The 16,597-nt window shown below is 34.3% G+C and overlaps 2 protein-coding genes and 3 long non-coding RNA genes across 5 annotated transcripts; 3 read left to right on the forward strand and 2 right to left on the reverse strand.

Annotated features, from left to right (window-relative positions):
• The first annotated feature begins 15 nt into the window (after positions 1-15).
• Positions 16-1,579, forward strand: LOC124434788 (peptidyl-tRNA hydrolase 2, mitochondrial-like). The gene is given in 7 exon segments (XM_046984697.1): positions 16-327; positions 664-759; positions 865-918; positions 1,100-1,145; positions 1,148-1,166; positions 1,242-1,354; positions 1,445-1,579. Coding segments are annotated over 7 exon segments (570 nt in total). The 5' UTR covers positions 16-135; the 3' UTR covers positions 1,495-1,579.
• A 1,057-nt stretch (positions 1,580-2,636) lies between these two features.
• On the reverse strand, positions 2,637-4,809 carry LOC124434799. The gene is made up of 3 exons (XM_046984708.1): positions 4,210-4,809; positions 3,320-3,546; positions 2,637-3,019 (listed from the first exon to the last, which is right to left on the reverse strand). Exons 1-3 carry the CDS (start codon positions 4,729-4,731, stop codon positions 2,836-2,838), a joined length of 933 nt encoding a protein of 310 aa, XP_046840664.1. The 5' UTR covers positions 4,732-4,809; the 3' UTR covers positions 2,637-2,835.
• LOC124434800 lies at positions 3,014-3,625 on the forward strand. The gene is made up of 2 exons (XR_006944891.1): positions 3,014-3,075; positions 3,222-3,625. It is a non-coding gene; the product is annotated as an uncharacterized LOC124434800 (long non-coding RNA).
• Positions 4,810-6,212: 1,403 nt separating the features above from the next.
• Positions 6,213-8,279, reverse strand: LOC124434492. Its single transcript, XR_006944787.1, has 3 exons — positions 7,764-8,279; positions 7,117-7,342; positions 6,213-6,598 (listed from the first exon to the last, which is right to left on the reverse strand). It is a non-coding gene; the product is annotated as an uncharacterized LOC124434492 (long non-coding RNA).
• Positions 6,429-7,032, forward strand: LOC124434493. Its single transcript, XR_006944788.1, has 2 exons — positions 6,429-6,504; positions 6,777-7,032. It is a non-coding gene; the product is annotated as an uncharacterized LOC124434493 (long non-coding RNA).
• Positions 8,280-16,597: the final 8,318 nt, after the last annotated feature.

Here is a 16,597-nt window from a genome sequence, read left to right on the forward strand (position 1 = left end):
CAGCGGACCAGAAAATGTACCAACATGGTTGTAAATTGTAAATTGTTTTTATTTAAAGATATTCCTTTTTGAAAGAGATAAAATTGGTTAATGAAATTGTATTCGAAATTGTCTCATTGATCGTTCAATGATCTAATGATATTGAATATTTCACTAGTGTTAATAATAACTCTGATTATCAAGGTGACAAGGTCTGATCAAGAAATGTTAGAAGCAGATGTAGGAGTGGGTGTATTATTTGGTATAAGTTGTGGTTTTTGTCTTGGTTGGGTACTGCGCGGTCGATACAGTGGCAAAATAGCCAGTGTCACGAACTTGGCTGACAAAGTTAGTGTCTATATTTCATGGTTTGGTGACATTCTGCATGTAACTTTTTTAGATGAGTTTGACTTAAATAATTTTACTAAACAAACAACCTGAATACTGAGCAATTGTTTGCAAGAAATGTTGACTAACTGTGCAGATAAAGTGTTTTTGTAAAAGTCACATTGATATACATGTACAGTTACTGTTTGACTTAATTGACTAGTTAACACAAGGATTTTCGACCCAATGTTGTTTGCTTGTTAATATGCTCAGTTATCAGTCATTTGTAGTGAGGCAAATCATATCAAAGGGACAAGCTAAATTTTGCTCTTAGTATTGACATTCCCCATTATATAGATAACAACATACACACCTGGGGGGTATGGAGATTATAAAATGGTCCTGATTGTCCGTCAAGACTTGGGCATGGGAAAAGGAAAAGTAGCTGCACAGGTAATATGGCCCAGTCTTGTTGTATTTTTGTTTTGTTGTAATGTTGCATTAAGAACAATCTACTCTTCTTAAAGAAATTAATCAAGTGTCTTTTCATTTTCTTAGTGCTCACATGCAGCCGTGGGACTTTATAGGCAACTTCTGAATTCAAATGCCAAGGTACAATAGAAACAGTTTTTTTCAAAATTTGTCGCTTTTTGACAATTCAACAACTAATTTTATTTACTTTGAATTTCATTTCTCTGTGTTTTCATCAAAATTTACATGATTTTAGGGATTTTTCAGCATGCCAAGTAGTTTTACCATAGATCTGCAGTGAATTTTTATCTACATGACTTAGATTATCAAAAGTTGGGAGAGATCAGCTAGTCCAAAAGTGGTCGTTAAAGCCCTGATGAAGATACTCTGTAAGTGACTTTTATAGGGACTTTCAGAAAGACCATGAAAATGTCTAAATTGATCAAAAAGCCTGTTTTATGCAGAAATGAATTAGGAGCGAAAGCCCGACTTTACGGGATTGAAACGTGCTTAATAAGTGATGCGGGACGAACTCAGATTGCTCCTGGATCACGAACTGTCTTGGGTATTGGACCAGGTAACTTAGAGGAAAAATTGTAGTCTTGTTAGCTTGTTGTCAAAGGACGTGAAATCAGTTGTAAAAAACTCTGCATTCTCTCCATTATAGGTCCGATCGATCTGATAGACAAAGTTACGGGGGATCTTAAACTTTATTGACTAAATGTCACAAACAGAATCACATGATGTTTTTGAATTAAATTTAAAGAAAATCGAATAAAATACATCTTTAACTTGTTCCTTACAAAAAGTCTTCGATAAAATTGGTCTGTTGCTCTGTCACTCACCTGAAGTAATTAAATTGACTTCGTATCATCTTCATAGGTTGCTACTTGTCGTTTTCACCACCCGTACAAAGGTACAAGAACATCTCACTACGAGCACCGTGAGGGAACCAATATTTTCAAACTCTTTGATATCTAATATCATCCTCAATAAAACATCGTTTTTCGTCAAAGATACACAAAATACTCAGGATTCCAGGTTGTGCGCATTTCTCATTTACAAAACAAAGATTTGACTGCGCCTTAAATGCATTAAATCTAACGGAGAAAGATCAAGAGCGACTAAATCTTGGTAAAGTCTCGTCAGACCTATATGATACACAAGAAAAATAAATGCCATTGAACATCAAATATCTTCATGTTCTTGTTGTATCCCAAAATACAGTTCGTCATCACACGTGTTCGCAGATGTAGATCGTCCAGGTTGGTCGTGTCTTGAAAAGGGCTGTTGGTGTGGTGAGATTTCGACAACGTTAGCAGTAGTTATCTTCACAGTCAAGTGAGGAGGACGATCTACATCTACAAACATACAGTCCATCACTCAGTATTGAATGATTTTATTGTTTTATTTGTGGTACGTCATCACACGTGTTCGCAGATGTAGATCGTCCAGGTTGGTCGTGTCTTGAAAAGGGCTGTTGGTGTGGTGAGATTTCGACAACCTTAGCAGTAGTTATCTTCACAGTCAAGTGAGGAGACAGAAGTCATCCTCATCCTCATTCTTGTTAACTTTGAAATAAAGTCGAAAATTTACAGTTCACTTCTCGTCTTGTTTTGATGCATATTTTGCAATCTCGAGATGTCTTGCTTCTTCGGAATTTGTTTTATACTATATTTCTTTAAATTGTCGGCTGGTCATGTTTTTTTCCATTACTCAGTATTGAATGATTTTATTGGTTCATTTCAGCGTACACATGAATTTTCTTGAAACGTAATCAATAAAAACACAATAACGTGTACAATCAACATTTATATACGATTAGGGATCTAAGCAAGGAACAAAGTTTCAAACAAACATTGCCTTTTTGACTTGTAATATGAATCAACCATTACCATTTTTCATACATTTACCTATTTTCTTATTAACTTCGATTTAATTATTATAGTTAACGAGTCCATTAACTTCGTGTAAAGTGAGTATATTTTTCAAACTATTATCTGCTTTCTTTTACTAGTACAATGGAGTAACGGTTACAAGCTATCGCTTAAATAGCTACTAATTGTCCGATGGTAAAATTTTGGTCAGAGATGAGTTTCCAGCAATCTGTGGGGGTGCAAATCTTAAGTCAGAGGAAGACGCTGGATATTTGTTGCAAGACGTTCCAAGTTGATTTCTTAAAGTATTCAAAAGCTTCCCAACATCAGATGATGGCGACAATCTTTGCAATGGCTCCTTGAAACTGAAAGTATATCGTAAAAAAAGAACAGTAAATGTATCATACAGCGGCACTGTCAGGTAACTATGGATAAAACAATCGAAATATTTCACTATGCAAAATCTTAACTGTTGCAATGTCAGGAGTTCCTGATGATTTTTTGTATTACACATTCATTTCTGGTTTATTTGGTGAATGATATGAATTGATTATTGAAATTTATTAGTTTAATGGCCGTACTTTGGTTGTGCAGAGAATTGGAGGTGCAGAAAATTCTATGCATACATAACCATGCAACGTTTACAATACATCAACGTAACTTACCAGTCACGGACTACTCTGTTGCAATCGTTACTGTCCAGTTCTACCAGGAGCTCAGTTTCATTTGCTGAACAATAGATAGGTACACAACTGATCTCCCTCATTTGTGAAACACAAGCATCTGAAAAAATCCTTCCTCCATCACTGTATCGTTGATTTGTAATATTTTTCAAAAACATTTGGACGCTAGCAGACTTCTTTCGATAATCTTCAAGGAACTCTGTTGTCATCTAATTGTAAATTCAAGGTATGATTTTATCATTTGTAATGATTTCTGATGATTTTTAGAATTGTCTCAATTGACGCGAACTATCGTCTCATTTTATTAAGGGGGAATTGAATTTGTAATGCAATTTTTTCGGTTGTCTCAAAAATCTATTAGAAAACAAAAAGCTACGTTCTAAAGTGATTTAGAAATATCTTAGTTTTGTAATTTTGATGCTCGAGAATTCTTGATTATGTCATCTAAAAGATGCTTCTTTTGTTTGATGTCACTACAACCCTCAATTTTAGGAGTGTCGCTTATAAAATGTCGAGGATAAGAGTGTTGAGGGTGAGAGTTAAGAGTCAAGGCTGAGAGACTTTCTTCAGTCTTATTATACAACCTGCAAGTGTCAAAAATTCGTTTCAAGCATGTGCATGTAGTTATCTTGTACTTGAAACTCAATAATGGATATAGGAGAGAAAAATTATTTGCATTCAATGATAAGATGAGCCTTTCGTCATTCATGTTACATTTTCACTGGTCTCCAAAATGATAAGGACATTGTAAAATTACATTGTACCTTTTTTAATGAAATATGTCATAAAAAATTTTGAAATAAGCACATTGACATTAAAAACATATGAGCCTACATGACATGAGCACAAATTAAAAAGTTCTTCATACGTACCTTAAACATTGGCTGAGGACAAGCACCTGTAACGTATGCAGTGTTGGCAACACATTCACCGTAAGAGTGTCTGCCCTTTTTCAAATTCGTGCAACAGTTGTTTGTCTTCAAACTGTTAACAAAACTTGAAGGACAATAAGAGTAAAGGTTGTTGCACAGCTTAGTTACATTTCCATAATCTCGACTGTAATTGCTTTCGGAACATTTCGGTGTCACTTGTGAACATAAGACTTCTTTGACAGCATTTCTGCATGTAGATGAATAGCCAAGTTGAGCATAGAGTTTGAGCGCATCTGAAACGATCTCATTTTCCTGTTCGTAAACGTTGGCAATGTATGTATTCAATTTCCAATTCAATGTACAAGGGCTTGCACTTTGCACGGACACGCATCCTTCTCTCTTTGAAAATACATAAAGTTTTCCATCGGGTGCTCTTCGTTTCACCATGCTGCACATGGAGTCGTCAATTAGTAACGACTCTAGAAGAAGAATCAAAATGATCGCGAGATAAGAATGTCGCATATTTTCTCAGACAATTGATGAGTTGCTCTGATGTCTTCTTTCCAACAAGGGCTGAAATAAAACTGAAAAACTCTAACGTTGCTAAGCTCTTTATATGGAATTTTATGTTCTCAAATGACGAAATAGGTATGACGCTGACGTGTGCTTAGCCGTGCATATAATACGTGGCCACAAAATATAGTAATTTGTAAAAAAAAGAGAAACTAATATATTGATATTGGTAACTGCATTTTTATGGTAAAACATACTATGTTTATAGCTGTTTTAGACATACAGTTATATTGGTTTTGTGTAAAAAACTGTTTAAAGTGGCGTCTATAGCTAATTATAGACGTGTTGACTTACGTCATTATTATGAGGTAATTGTTCTTAACTAGATTGCACCATCGTAATGCAAGAGCATTTTGAAATTGCTTCAAATTGCTTCAAATGAATCCAAGGAAAATTTAAAAAATATTTCATAACAGGTTTATTTCGAATTCAATGCACTTTACTTCGTCTCCAATATTTTTAACGTATTCTTAATGCATAACGAACAATACGTTTATTACAGTATTGTCCGAATAAATTAATTTGCTGTAATGTATTCTAATACATACTGAAATTCAAAATTCCGACTGAAATATCTTCTACTGAATTTTTATTTTTTCATTTTTTCTTTCAGTTAAAAAATGTAATTCGAATACTGCCCCGCACATTAGATAAGTTTGTGTATCTTATGAATATTCTCAATGAAACGTGGTTAGGAGTCGATTCCAGAAATCTTGGACAGTGTTGATTATTTGATAGTGGATTTTTCAATGGAATGTTTCAATTATAAAACTTGTAACAAGTTAAAATGCCTGCTCAGGTACTTATATATCACTGCGTTGCGTTGATTTATTGCAAACTTTACTCAAACAAAACGACTACTTGCTAGGGCTATCAGGTACAAATACATACAATGCAAAGACAAATGTATGTATGTTATGCTTAGACAAATGTATGTATTTCTCGGAAGCTTTGGGTTACAAGTTTTTAATGTGGATCCGATTAACATCATTCCATCAAAGGAAAATAAATTCATTGGCCGTATTGTATTGATTAAATATTGGCCTATTAGCATTCAAAATTTTGCGCCTGACACACTTGCAACAATAAAATATACGACAAAAAACAAGGACCTCTTTCTTATCTCCGTAGTTGACGCAGGAGTAATTGGATTGGAAGTAAGTAATAATGACATTACTGGCCGTATTTAAGAATTAAGAAAAAAATGTTGAAATTAGAAGCATGTTTAAAAAAAATTCAACAGTACATCAGCATATTGTTGAACAGTGAATAGGCGAACGACTGATTTCTATCAATTCTAAACCTTCAGACGTCTTTCGAAAACCTTGAAGAAAATCTAATGTGTTCTCTAGAAGTTAAATTATTAATTCCATGCAAAAGTTTTGAGTCGATTATTTTATCAACGGAAGATTTTACCGTGTTAAAATAAATTTGAGTTACTGAGCTTATATATTTTTACGAAAGGAAACATTGTAAACTAAGATATACTGTTGTTATATGAAACGATCTATAATTTAAGTATGTCCGTTTATAAGCGCACACCTTTTCTCGACATATATAAGTAGTCAAACGTCTAAAATTTTCTGCCTCTAGCTGAAAGACATCAAAAGCCAATTCAAGAGTAAAAAGGACGATCGACATAAATCCATTGCTTCTATGACCTGAGGATGAGTATGTGGTAATCCGTCGGGGATCTGGTCGCAGGTCTGACGAAGACACAGGGTGAGTGTCACACAATAATTGAAGTTGATTTCTTAAAGGGTTCATAATCCTCCAGTAAGACGCGTGCGACAATCTTCGGTGTGGTTCGTCAAAACTGAAACATAAAAATTCGAACAACTATATATGGTGGACAGCACTATATTAAGTGAAGGATTGAAGTAGAAGTTTGGATTCAAGTAAACACCAAAGAACAACCTTTCAAAATAAGGCTTTACTCAACACTAAATCAAAATCTACAAAATGTCTCTTTATAAGTAATTATCTTAAACTAGGCGCGGTTACTAAGGTGGGTGGACTTCATGTAATAATCACTACAAGGATAGGATAAGAACAACTGATTCATTATGAATGACAACACACAATCTTCGATGAATTTTAATCCGTATATGCGAAGCTTATTTTATTAATGAAAAAATAATGAACTTTTGTAATATATACAGTGATTAAATTTAACATAAATTATAACGTTAAAAATTTTGGTATGCAAGTTACGTCATGGCCACCAAGTTGGATGATTTTGGTAAAGCATTTTCCTCATTTACAATGCTAATGTCATGAGAAAACTTCATTGTTCTCTCACTCCCACACTACCTATACAACAACATAACTTACCAGTCACTGACTACTTTATGGCAATCGTTTCTATCCAGTTTTATCAAGAGCTCGGTTTCATCATCTGAACAGTAAATCGCTGCGCAAGCGATTTCAGCCATTTGTGAAACACAAACATCTGAAAAATCCTTCTTCTATTGCTGTACCGGGCTTTGCGCATGTCTGTCATTGTTGTTTGAAGTGTAATAGACCTTTTTCGATAATCGTCAAGGAACTCAGTGGGCATCTAATGATAAATTTAATTTTTTTAATGATATGTAAAAACTGATCGCCACAATAATTTCATTAACTTATCATTTTAGGAATTTGTGTTGCGTATTGCAGTCTTACAATACAACAAATTCTATTTTCACAAATTCTATTGTCACACATTAGAAAAATGAAACACATACACGTACATGTTTTCAGTTCAAGGTAAAACGTTCACGATCTATTTAAAAAAGTACAACCATATCAAAAATACTGGGTTTTATGACAGAACAAAGCTATAATTGGCTTTTAATTCTTCTCAATCGATCTGTTGCTATTCTAAAACGAAGATAATTTATAGCAGAAAATAAGGAAAAATTTTTCCTTCTTCTTTGTAAATTCCAAATGCATGGGACCAACCAACCAGCTATGTATTATACATACACGTGGTGACATACCTTAAACATTGGCTGTGGACAAACACCTCTAACGTATGCATTATTAGCAACACATCGACCGTTTGAACGTTTCCCCTTTTTTAAATTTGGGCAAAAGTCGTCCTTTGTCAAACTATCGACGAGTGTGGAAGGACAACGAGAGTAAACATTGTTACACAGCCTGGTGACATCGCCATAATTTTGACTGTAATCGCTTTCGGAACAATTCGGTGTCACCTGTGAACATAAGGCTTCTTTAACAGCATTTCTACATGTAAATGAATAGCCAGACTGGGCATAGAATTTGAGCGCATGTGAAGCAATTTCATTTCGCTGTGTGTAAACTTTGGCGATGTATGTATTCAATTTCCAGTTCAATCTACAAGGACTTGCACTTTGTACGGACACGCATCCTTCTCTCTTTGAAAATACATAGAGTTTTCCATGGGTGCTCTTCGTTTCACGATGTTGCACAAGGAGACATCAATCAGTAACGACTCTAGAAGAAGAAACAAAATGAACTCTTTACAAGAGTGTTCCATTATTTTTCAGTCTAGTATAAAGTTGCTCTCGGCACAGGCCAATTTAACCAGAACGTGTGGGGTGAATATTCATATACTCACCTCTGATTGACTGATTTGGTTTGTTAGTTATTACAATTTCAAAAGAAATCGGCAGAGTGGAGCTGAATATATGAATACTCACCCCCACTTAACATTCTATTTCTCCCGGCCTCTCAGATCTTGGTTCCAAAGGGCGAAAAAGCAAACTGAATAACCTCGAAAATGAAAAGACTTAAACATGATATAAATCCTATTTACGATTTATATTATGTATAATCTCTGATAATGGCTATGGTATAAAGTCGAAAAGACTTAAGACTTCAACACAATTAACAATCTTTTGTATAGCTATAATGTCATTGTTTTAAAGCATGAAAAATAAAAAAAAAGCCTCAAAAATGCATATTTTGCATAATTGCTCGAAAGCAAATGTGGAAGCACAACAATTTTGGCTGAAGGGATAAAGCTGCATGGTGCTTGCTTTACTTCAAATATAATAAATGACAAAGCTCGAATATTTTCTTTTTAATGGAAAATCCCCACTGATAATCGATCACAAGTATTTTATGATCTGGATGATTGCAGGAAGCGTTGATGCTAATTTAAGACATTTTACTTCGCCGCACATTTAAATGAGTAAATTTTCGTGATTATTAGTTAACTCCAGTTAGCTGAAATATGCGTAAGTATAATTTATATTCAGGCCCGTTTCAAACGTCACATTTTACATGCGCCGAATGCATTTAAGACGAAACGAAGATCCTCACTATCTTTTGTTTTAAATGCATTCGACTCATGTAATACGTGACGTTTGAAACAGGCCTCAAGCGCGTTTATTTCACGACTCTTTACTGCTGAATCACTACGAATTTAAATGGTAAATCATAAAAATTAACAAAATTAACACAGTGTTTCGGGACCTGAACCCGAAAGCCAAGAAACAAGAATAGAAAGGAAAGCTCAATATTTGTCGTAATGGTAATGGTATTGCTTGGCTCCAAATACGGACACTGTTTTTTGTTTTGAAATGAAACTGAGGGAAAACCGGCGGACCCAGTGAAAAACCCTCCAACCAAAGAAAAGTTCAAAATTTCAGAAATTTCATCTCTTTTTTGGATGTTTTAATTTTTGTTGTCCTTGGTTTTTGTGATCCCAATGATCTATTTCAACATAAAAAAAACGTAGCTAGCTTTCACATCAGAGTCGTAGAAACATGGTACTTTGAAAGAAAGGAAAAATATTTAACGTAGCATGTCCACATAAGCTTGCCCACATTGCTACCCTCCCCTGAGAGCGAAATTTTGGTGTTTATGCATGCATAACAAATGTCGATTGAGAATATGAAATAAATCAGCGCATAATGTTAACCAGACTTTTGTATTGATGAAACAAACGAAAAAGGAAACTAACAGAAGTCTATATACCGTAATATACACAATAAACAAAACTTACAAGCATATGAACAAAACACACATGCACAAAATACACATGCACAAAATCACTTAATTAAATAACCGAAGTGACGTCATGGCAAACAAGAAAATTATCTTGATGTCAGACTCAATTTGGCTTTGTTCCATTCAAAATTTCTCAATCTTGTTGTGTTAGCCCATCGTTAATAGCTGGTTTTCATCGCGGTTTTCGTCAGAAAATTTAAAGTTAGTGAAAGAAATAGGTTTTATGAAAATGTTTATCGAATGTCCGCAACGAGGAAATTTAAACATTCTGCTTAAAGGTGTCACAGAGAGATTTTTTCAGTCAGAACGCTTTCTTCTAGGTGTTTCTGTCCAACTTGGTTGTTTATCGATAGCCAATCTCCCAGCTTGAAATATCGTTCGTCCAATAAGCGGGCCTACAAATATACACGAAAAATAAGTTACAAACGTCAGTGTAGTGAATTGACAAGAATATGGAAATTAAATGCATTTGTAATACGAATAAATTTATTACCTGGTTTTTGTAAGCTGTCCTTACTAATCTGACACGTGGTGACTTGGAGTTGGTGTATTTAGGCTTTTTGTATTATAAAATTTTAAGTGATCTTTTTTTCTCTCAAAATATCAAAGAATGCTGTTTGAAACTAGACGATCAAATTGTAATTTTTGACTATAAACTGAAATATTTTAGCATGCATTTTTAAAAAGTGAAGAATGAAAACCAGCTATTTACTCGCACCGCGTGATCTCCTTTTATCTTTCGTTAATTTTCAATTGTCAAATAGACCATCGGGACCATTTTCATAAACTCATATACATGCAAACTAACTTTAACACTATATCTACTACACTTACGAACCACAATACCGACATCATGTTGTTCCATATTGGCCTCATTTTACTCTTCGTTGTGTACAGTCCGTTTTCATGATCCAGTACGAATGTTCCCATACACGTTCTTTTCATAAATTTTTAATGTTCCACACATGGAGTAACCAACATCTTCAACCATTGAAGTACAGATTTCACGGACTGCCTTTTCCCCAAGATGATTTGAATGTTCACATCTACGCAGATAAGTTGCTATACAACATTCTTTTAGTAACATACATAGATTATCCAACATCTTTAACAAAAAAAGTACAGATATCATGAACTGACCTCTCTGGAACATGCCCTATAGACTATATTTCAAATAAGAAGTCAGATTGAATAGACCATACAGGAATGCATTATATGGCTAAGGAATGTGGTTCTAAAATAAAACATCTTGGATAGAATATACTTGCAGAAACCTAGATGAAAAGGGATGATTTAAGAGTTTGCTAACTTTTCCATCTGTCTCAGACTTTTATCTGTCAATCCTGGGTATAAAACAGACTTATAAGTCATGTTCGTGTACCATACTTCTCGTCAAATTTATAGTTTAAATTTCAAACAAAAGTTTTTTTCTTGTTTTAAGTGCTTGAATTATCGTGTCCTTGTAAACATACAGTGATTGATAACTCACAATTTAAAATGTACTCACATGATAACTTCTACTGACATGAGACCAGATAGGAATGTGGACCGTTTCAATACCCCAGTTTAATCATCGCTCAAAGAATGTTTTCTGTACAGTCGATCTTAAGTGAATGTCAGATGACCACCCAAAGGTGGGTCCATATAACAATGGGGCCCATCATCATTATATGCACAAACAACTAACATCCACAAAGAATCCAACCTACAGATAAACATTCTTGGCCATGAATCACCATGACACATGAGTGCTGACAAACTAGTAGGAGTGATTGAATTGTTGGAATAAGTGGTTATAAGGGGCTCTCATAACTGCATGGATGTCACCAAAGAAATGTCAAGAAAAAATTTCAATGAAATGTTCCTGGTTTAGACTTTGTAGAACCAGTCACTGCAACCATCTTTTTGCTTTCCATTTGAAAACTCCGTACTTATGCACCAATGTCAAACATTCGTTCATGTGGAACTTCACAACTGATGTAGGTCAACCAGGATTTTTGTAAGCATAAAGAGCATATGCTTCTTCTTTGAAGAGACAGAGTTTATCTTTACAACGTTCAAGCGACCCAATATACATTGGTTGGAGTAACAACACACGAATTTAAATACTTTAACACTCCTTAAATTGACGTCATGACAAATATTTTTCTTTGTGATTGACTCTTGGGAAGTTCAATGCTTTACTCAATACTTTTGAACAATGGAAATACTTAATGTATTTGAATTTATAAAACCCTCAGATTTTTAACAAGATCACAATATGCAAAATAACGATCGTATGATGTGATTAGTTTAACTAAATAAAATAAGACTAATGGAGAATAAAGAATTTAGAAACTCGACTATCAAACTTTGTCAAATAATTATACATGAAGGTGTTATGTAAAAGAATATTTTATCAATACTGTTGTGCTAGGTTTGCTGACGTAGGCGAATGTCATTGTTTGGTAAATATTAAGAGATTTGTTGCAAGTCAAGAATTAATCATGTTTTATTAACAAGCTTTATATATGAATTGAATATGAGATAATGCATGGCACTGGCGTTGAGAATTGTGAGATTTCAACAAAATTACACGACATGTTGTTTACAGGCTTGTAAGAACTTGTATTTATATTATAATTGCTGTGGGAGACACGTTATGGCAGGTCCTTTTCAGGCTTGTTAAAGTTGCTGTTTTTTACGTGTGCAGAGTAAAGACGACATTAAATCGCTTTCAATTTTCTTTATAGATTTTCGATAAGTGAAATTATGTAGGACCTATAGTTGCATTAATTCACGTGCAGTAGAAATGCGAAAGCATTTTAATGGTTGACAAAGTTCTGGCTTTTCAAACATTCATTTTTTCAATCATAGCAGAAATTTACGAACAAATTGTTTACAATGTACTCCGTGGCTTAACATAGCTTTAATACAAGCTTAAGAGAATATATACGGTTCGTTGAAAGAAGGTATGCGCCAGCTTCGAACTATTCAGTCTCCGACATTTGCACGGGCTTATAATATCAATTAAGCACTGCATGCATACCAAAGATCGCTTTCACACTCATCACTAGGGCGTCCAATGGCGTCAGCGCTTTGTGAATCTCGTACATCTGATCAAAATAGGTTAATAAAGAATTCAAATAGCAGGATATTCAAGAGATAGGAGCATAAGACTGAAAACATAATTGCAGATGTAAGAGATTTCTAGAAACTTGTTAATATTACAAATGAAACGAACTGATGAAAACGCCTTCAATAGCATTACAACACATACGCATTTTTTTTCACAGAATATCACAAAGTTACGTGTGCGTAATGTTGCATATCATCTCAAGCCTCGGAAGCAAATTCTGATTTTCAGCCAAGCCCTGGAATTTACCAAACAATGACGTTTGCAAACGCCGGGTAGAGCCTTTAAACTGTAACCTTCAACATGGCTAGCAAAACAAGAAAAAGACTACAGTCGTTTTGAACCTTTTGGCTACGTGTATTACAGATCGGCTTGGATGGGAAAATATGGTTTTTCCAAGAAAGTACGCCAGCTTTCTAATGAATCATTTCTGAGTTATTTACAAGAGCAAATAATTACCATGAAAGAGCAGCATACGGTGATACGGCATACCGAAGATAACTTTCAAACATCAACTTACTTCATTGGCGTACAATGGTGTCGATTCATGGTGCAAGTCAATTGAAATTAAGGTAAATGGGGAAAGTTCAAAATTGCCGGAAATTCGAAATGAGCGATTTTGAAATAGCTGACAAGACGAGTGCTGGATCAAATATTTCGAAAGCAATTTCTGATTTTTCTTTGAGCAGGAGTTTCTGTTGATATTGATTTTGAAAGAAACCTATATATATATATAAGCAAAAAGCAAACAAATTAAGATTTGACATTTTAGTATAAGAATTATCAGAAAATCAATTGAACAAGTGATCAAAGTTCGTACAACAGAGGCACTAAACTTGAAATTTTATACTTTAAATCTTTATACTTTAAATCTTTAAACTTTAAATCTTTAAACTTTAAATCTTTAAGTCACAGATCTCAAAGCTCACATTTTTGAATTTTATACTTTAAATCTTTATACAAATCTTTAAACTTTAAATCTTTAAGTCACAGATCTGAAGAGAAGTACATTACAAAGCAATAAACTTGAAATTTTATACTTCAAATCTTTATAAAATCTTAAGTCACAGATGACAGATTCGTACATTCGGAGGCACTAAACTTGAAATTTTATCTTTATACTTTAAAATACTTTAAAGTCCAATCTGACAGAGTTCGTGGTAAACAATTTTATACTTTAAATCTTTATACTTTAAATCTTTATACTTTAAATCTTTAAGTCACAGATCTGACAGAGTTCGTACACTACACACGGAGGCACTAAACTTGAAATTTTATACTTTAAATCTTTATACTTTAATAAGTTTTGTCACGATCTGACAGAGTTCGTACATTACACACGGAGGCACTAAATTTGAAATTTTATACTTTAAATCTTTAAGTCACAGATCTGACAGAGTTCGTACATTGAGTAAACTTGTTTATACTTTAAATCTATAGTTTAAATCTTAAGTCACAGATCTGACAGATTACACTCACACAGGCTAAACTTGAAATTTTATACTTTAAATCTTTATACTTTAAATCTTTATACTTTAAATCTTTAAGTCACAGATCTGACAGAGTTCGTATACTGCACTAAACTTGATATACTTTAATTATACTTTAAATCAACTAATCAGTCCAGATCTGACAGAGTTCACATTACCACTATTTGAAATTATACTAAATCGTCAGATCTGCTTCACCTGCAACCGCCTACGGATTTTTCGCGGAAACTCGCCAGAATTTAATTGGAAACTAAACTTGAAAATACCTTTTCATTATCTTTATCAAGTCAATCTCAATGTTCTTTTAATGGCTTGAGGCGCATGTATCACAAGGATTTTTTAATTAGAACGACATTCATTTATAATCAGAAAAACTTTGGTATAACTGTGCACTTATAGAACTTCCAGCAATGTACGACATTCAAATGCCGGTTTCTCACCGGGTAGTATTTTAAATTAATCTGCACGATGAATGCATATCTGACATTTTTACGTGTAATACGAATACATCAGATATAACAACATAACAGTAATAAAAACTATGGTGATTGTGTCGTTAACTTGTAAACAGTTTACAACGAATATGACCATATATAGGACAAAATAGTTGAATTACTTATTGATTGAAAGCATCATCATCGGCATATGTGATAAGTTACCAAACACCATCAAGTTTTGTCTTGCCTTGCGTGATTTCGACTTATAACCTCGCGTTCCCGATTCCTGTGTTCAATTTGTGTTGACATGCTTTTTATAGAATCTATGGTTGAAACATAGAACACTGGAACATATACGTCATAACGATCGTTTCGTTTTTATCAATGCAGTGACTGTTATATTCGCCGTCAAAGGCGTCAACGCTGAATCGGCACTGTGTATTGTTCAGGAATGAATTTTTGCCGAAATCTTGAGATGCCTCTTTTCTATTTTCACTTACAGATCATTATTAGAAACGATTTACAGATTTAGCGGTGATGCGCAGACTAAAATATAGCTCCTACTTGTAATTTCAAAATGCCTTTACAAATTATAGCTATGCCATTGATTAATTATGGATATCCAATGAATAAAATTCCAATGGAATCTTTGCAAAAACCAAAATGTAAAAGTCAGACTGGAAAGACAAACTTTGATTTGTACACATTTTTAAACACCAATAGCTGTAAAATTTGACTTCCGTCCTTTAAATGACGTCAAGCCAATTTCGCATCAAAGCAAGCAAAAGTGCCATATTCTATTGCAATTTTAGATACGTCCCGTGATCTAAGTATGCAGTGGCTTAGGGACTCAGACTTCGGTCGCGACCGCACTCTCCCTGCGTAACCCGAGCAAAGCCTATCGCAGGCGATCTCGGGGTCTGATGGGCGGATACGCGTGTATGAGTGTTGTGTATCTCCCATTTCAGCTTTGACGAACCGTTCAGAAGATTGCCAGAACTGATTAACATCCAGTCACCCTTGATTAAATTAAGAAATCAACTTCAGTCTGCTTGCAGCACCTACCCTACGTCTTCGTCAGAACTGCGACCTGAAAACGGATTCGCGGAAACTCGCCAAATTTAAGTGGAAACAATGGAATCCTGTTCATTATCCTTTTGTCAATCCTCAATGTTCTTTTAATGGCTTGAGGCGCATGTATCACAAGGATTTTTTAATTAGAACGACATTCATGAATCAGAAACTATAACTGTGCACTTATAGAACTTCCAATTACGACATTCAAATGCCGGTTTCTTAGTATTTTAAATTAATCTGCACGATGAATGCATATCTGACATTTTACGTGTAATACGAATACATCAGATATAACAACATAACAGAACATTGTGTCGTTAACTTGTAAACAGTTTACAACGAATATGACCATATATACAATAGTTGAATTACTTATTGATTGAAAGCATCATCATGCATATGTGATAAGTTACCAAACACCATCAAGTTTTGTCTTGCCTTGCGTGATTTCGACTTATAAGGATTCAATTTGTGTTGACATGCTTATAGAATCTATGGTTGAAACATAGAACACTGGAACATATACGTCATAACGATTATCAATAACTGTTATATTCGCCGTCAAAGGCGTCAACGCTGAATCGGCACTGTGTATTGTTCAGGAATGAATTTTTGCCGAAATCTTCCGATAAATCTTTTCTATTTACTTAGCCTCTTTTATTATTTCACCTTAGAAACGATTTACAGATTAGCTGGTAGCGGTTCGGTGAGCCAGA

Source organism: Xenia sp. Carnegie-2017, unplaced genomic scaffold (assembly GCF_021976095.1).
Source record: "Xenia sp. Carnegie-2017 unplaced genomic scaffold, XeniaSp_v1 HiC_scaffold_14, whole genome shotgun sequence".
NCBI classification, from domain to species: Eukaryota; Metazoa; Cnidaria; class Anthozoa; order Malacalcyonacea; family Xeniidae; genus Xenia; species Xenia sp. Carnegie-2017.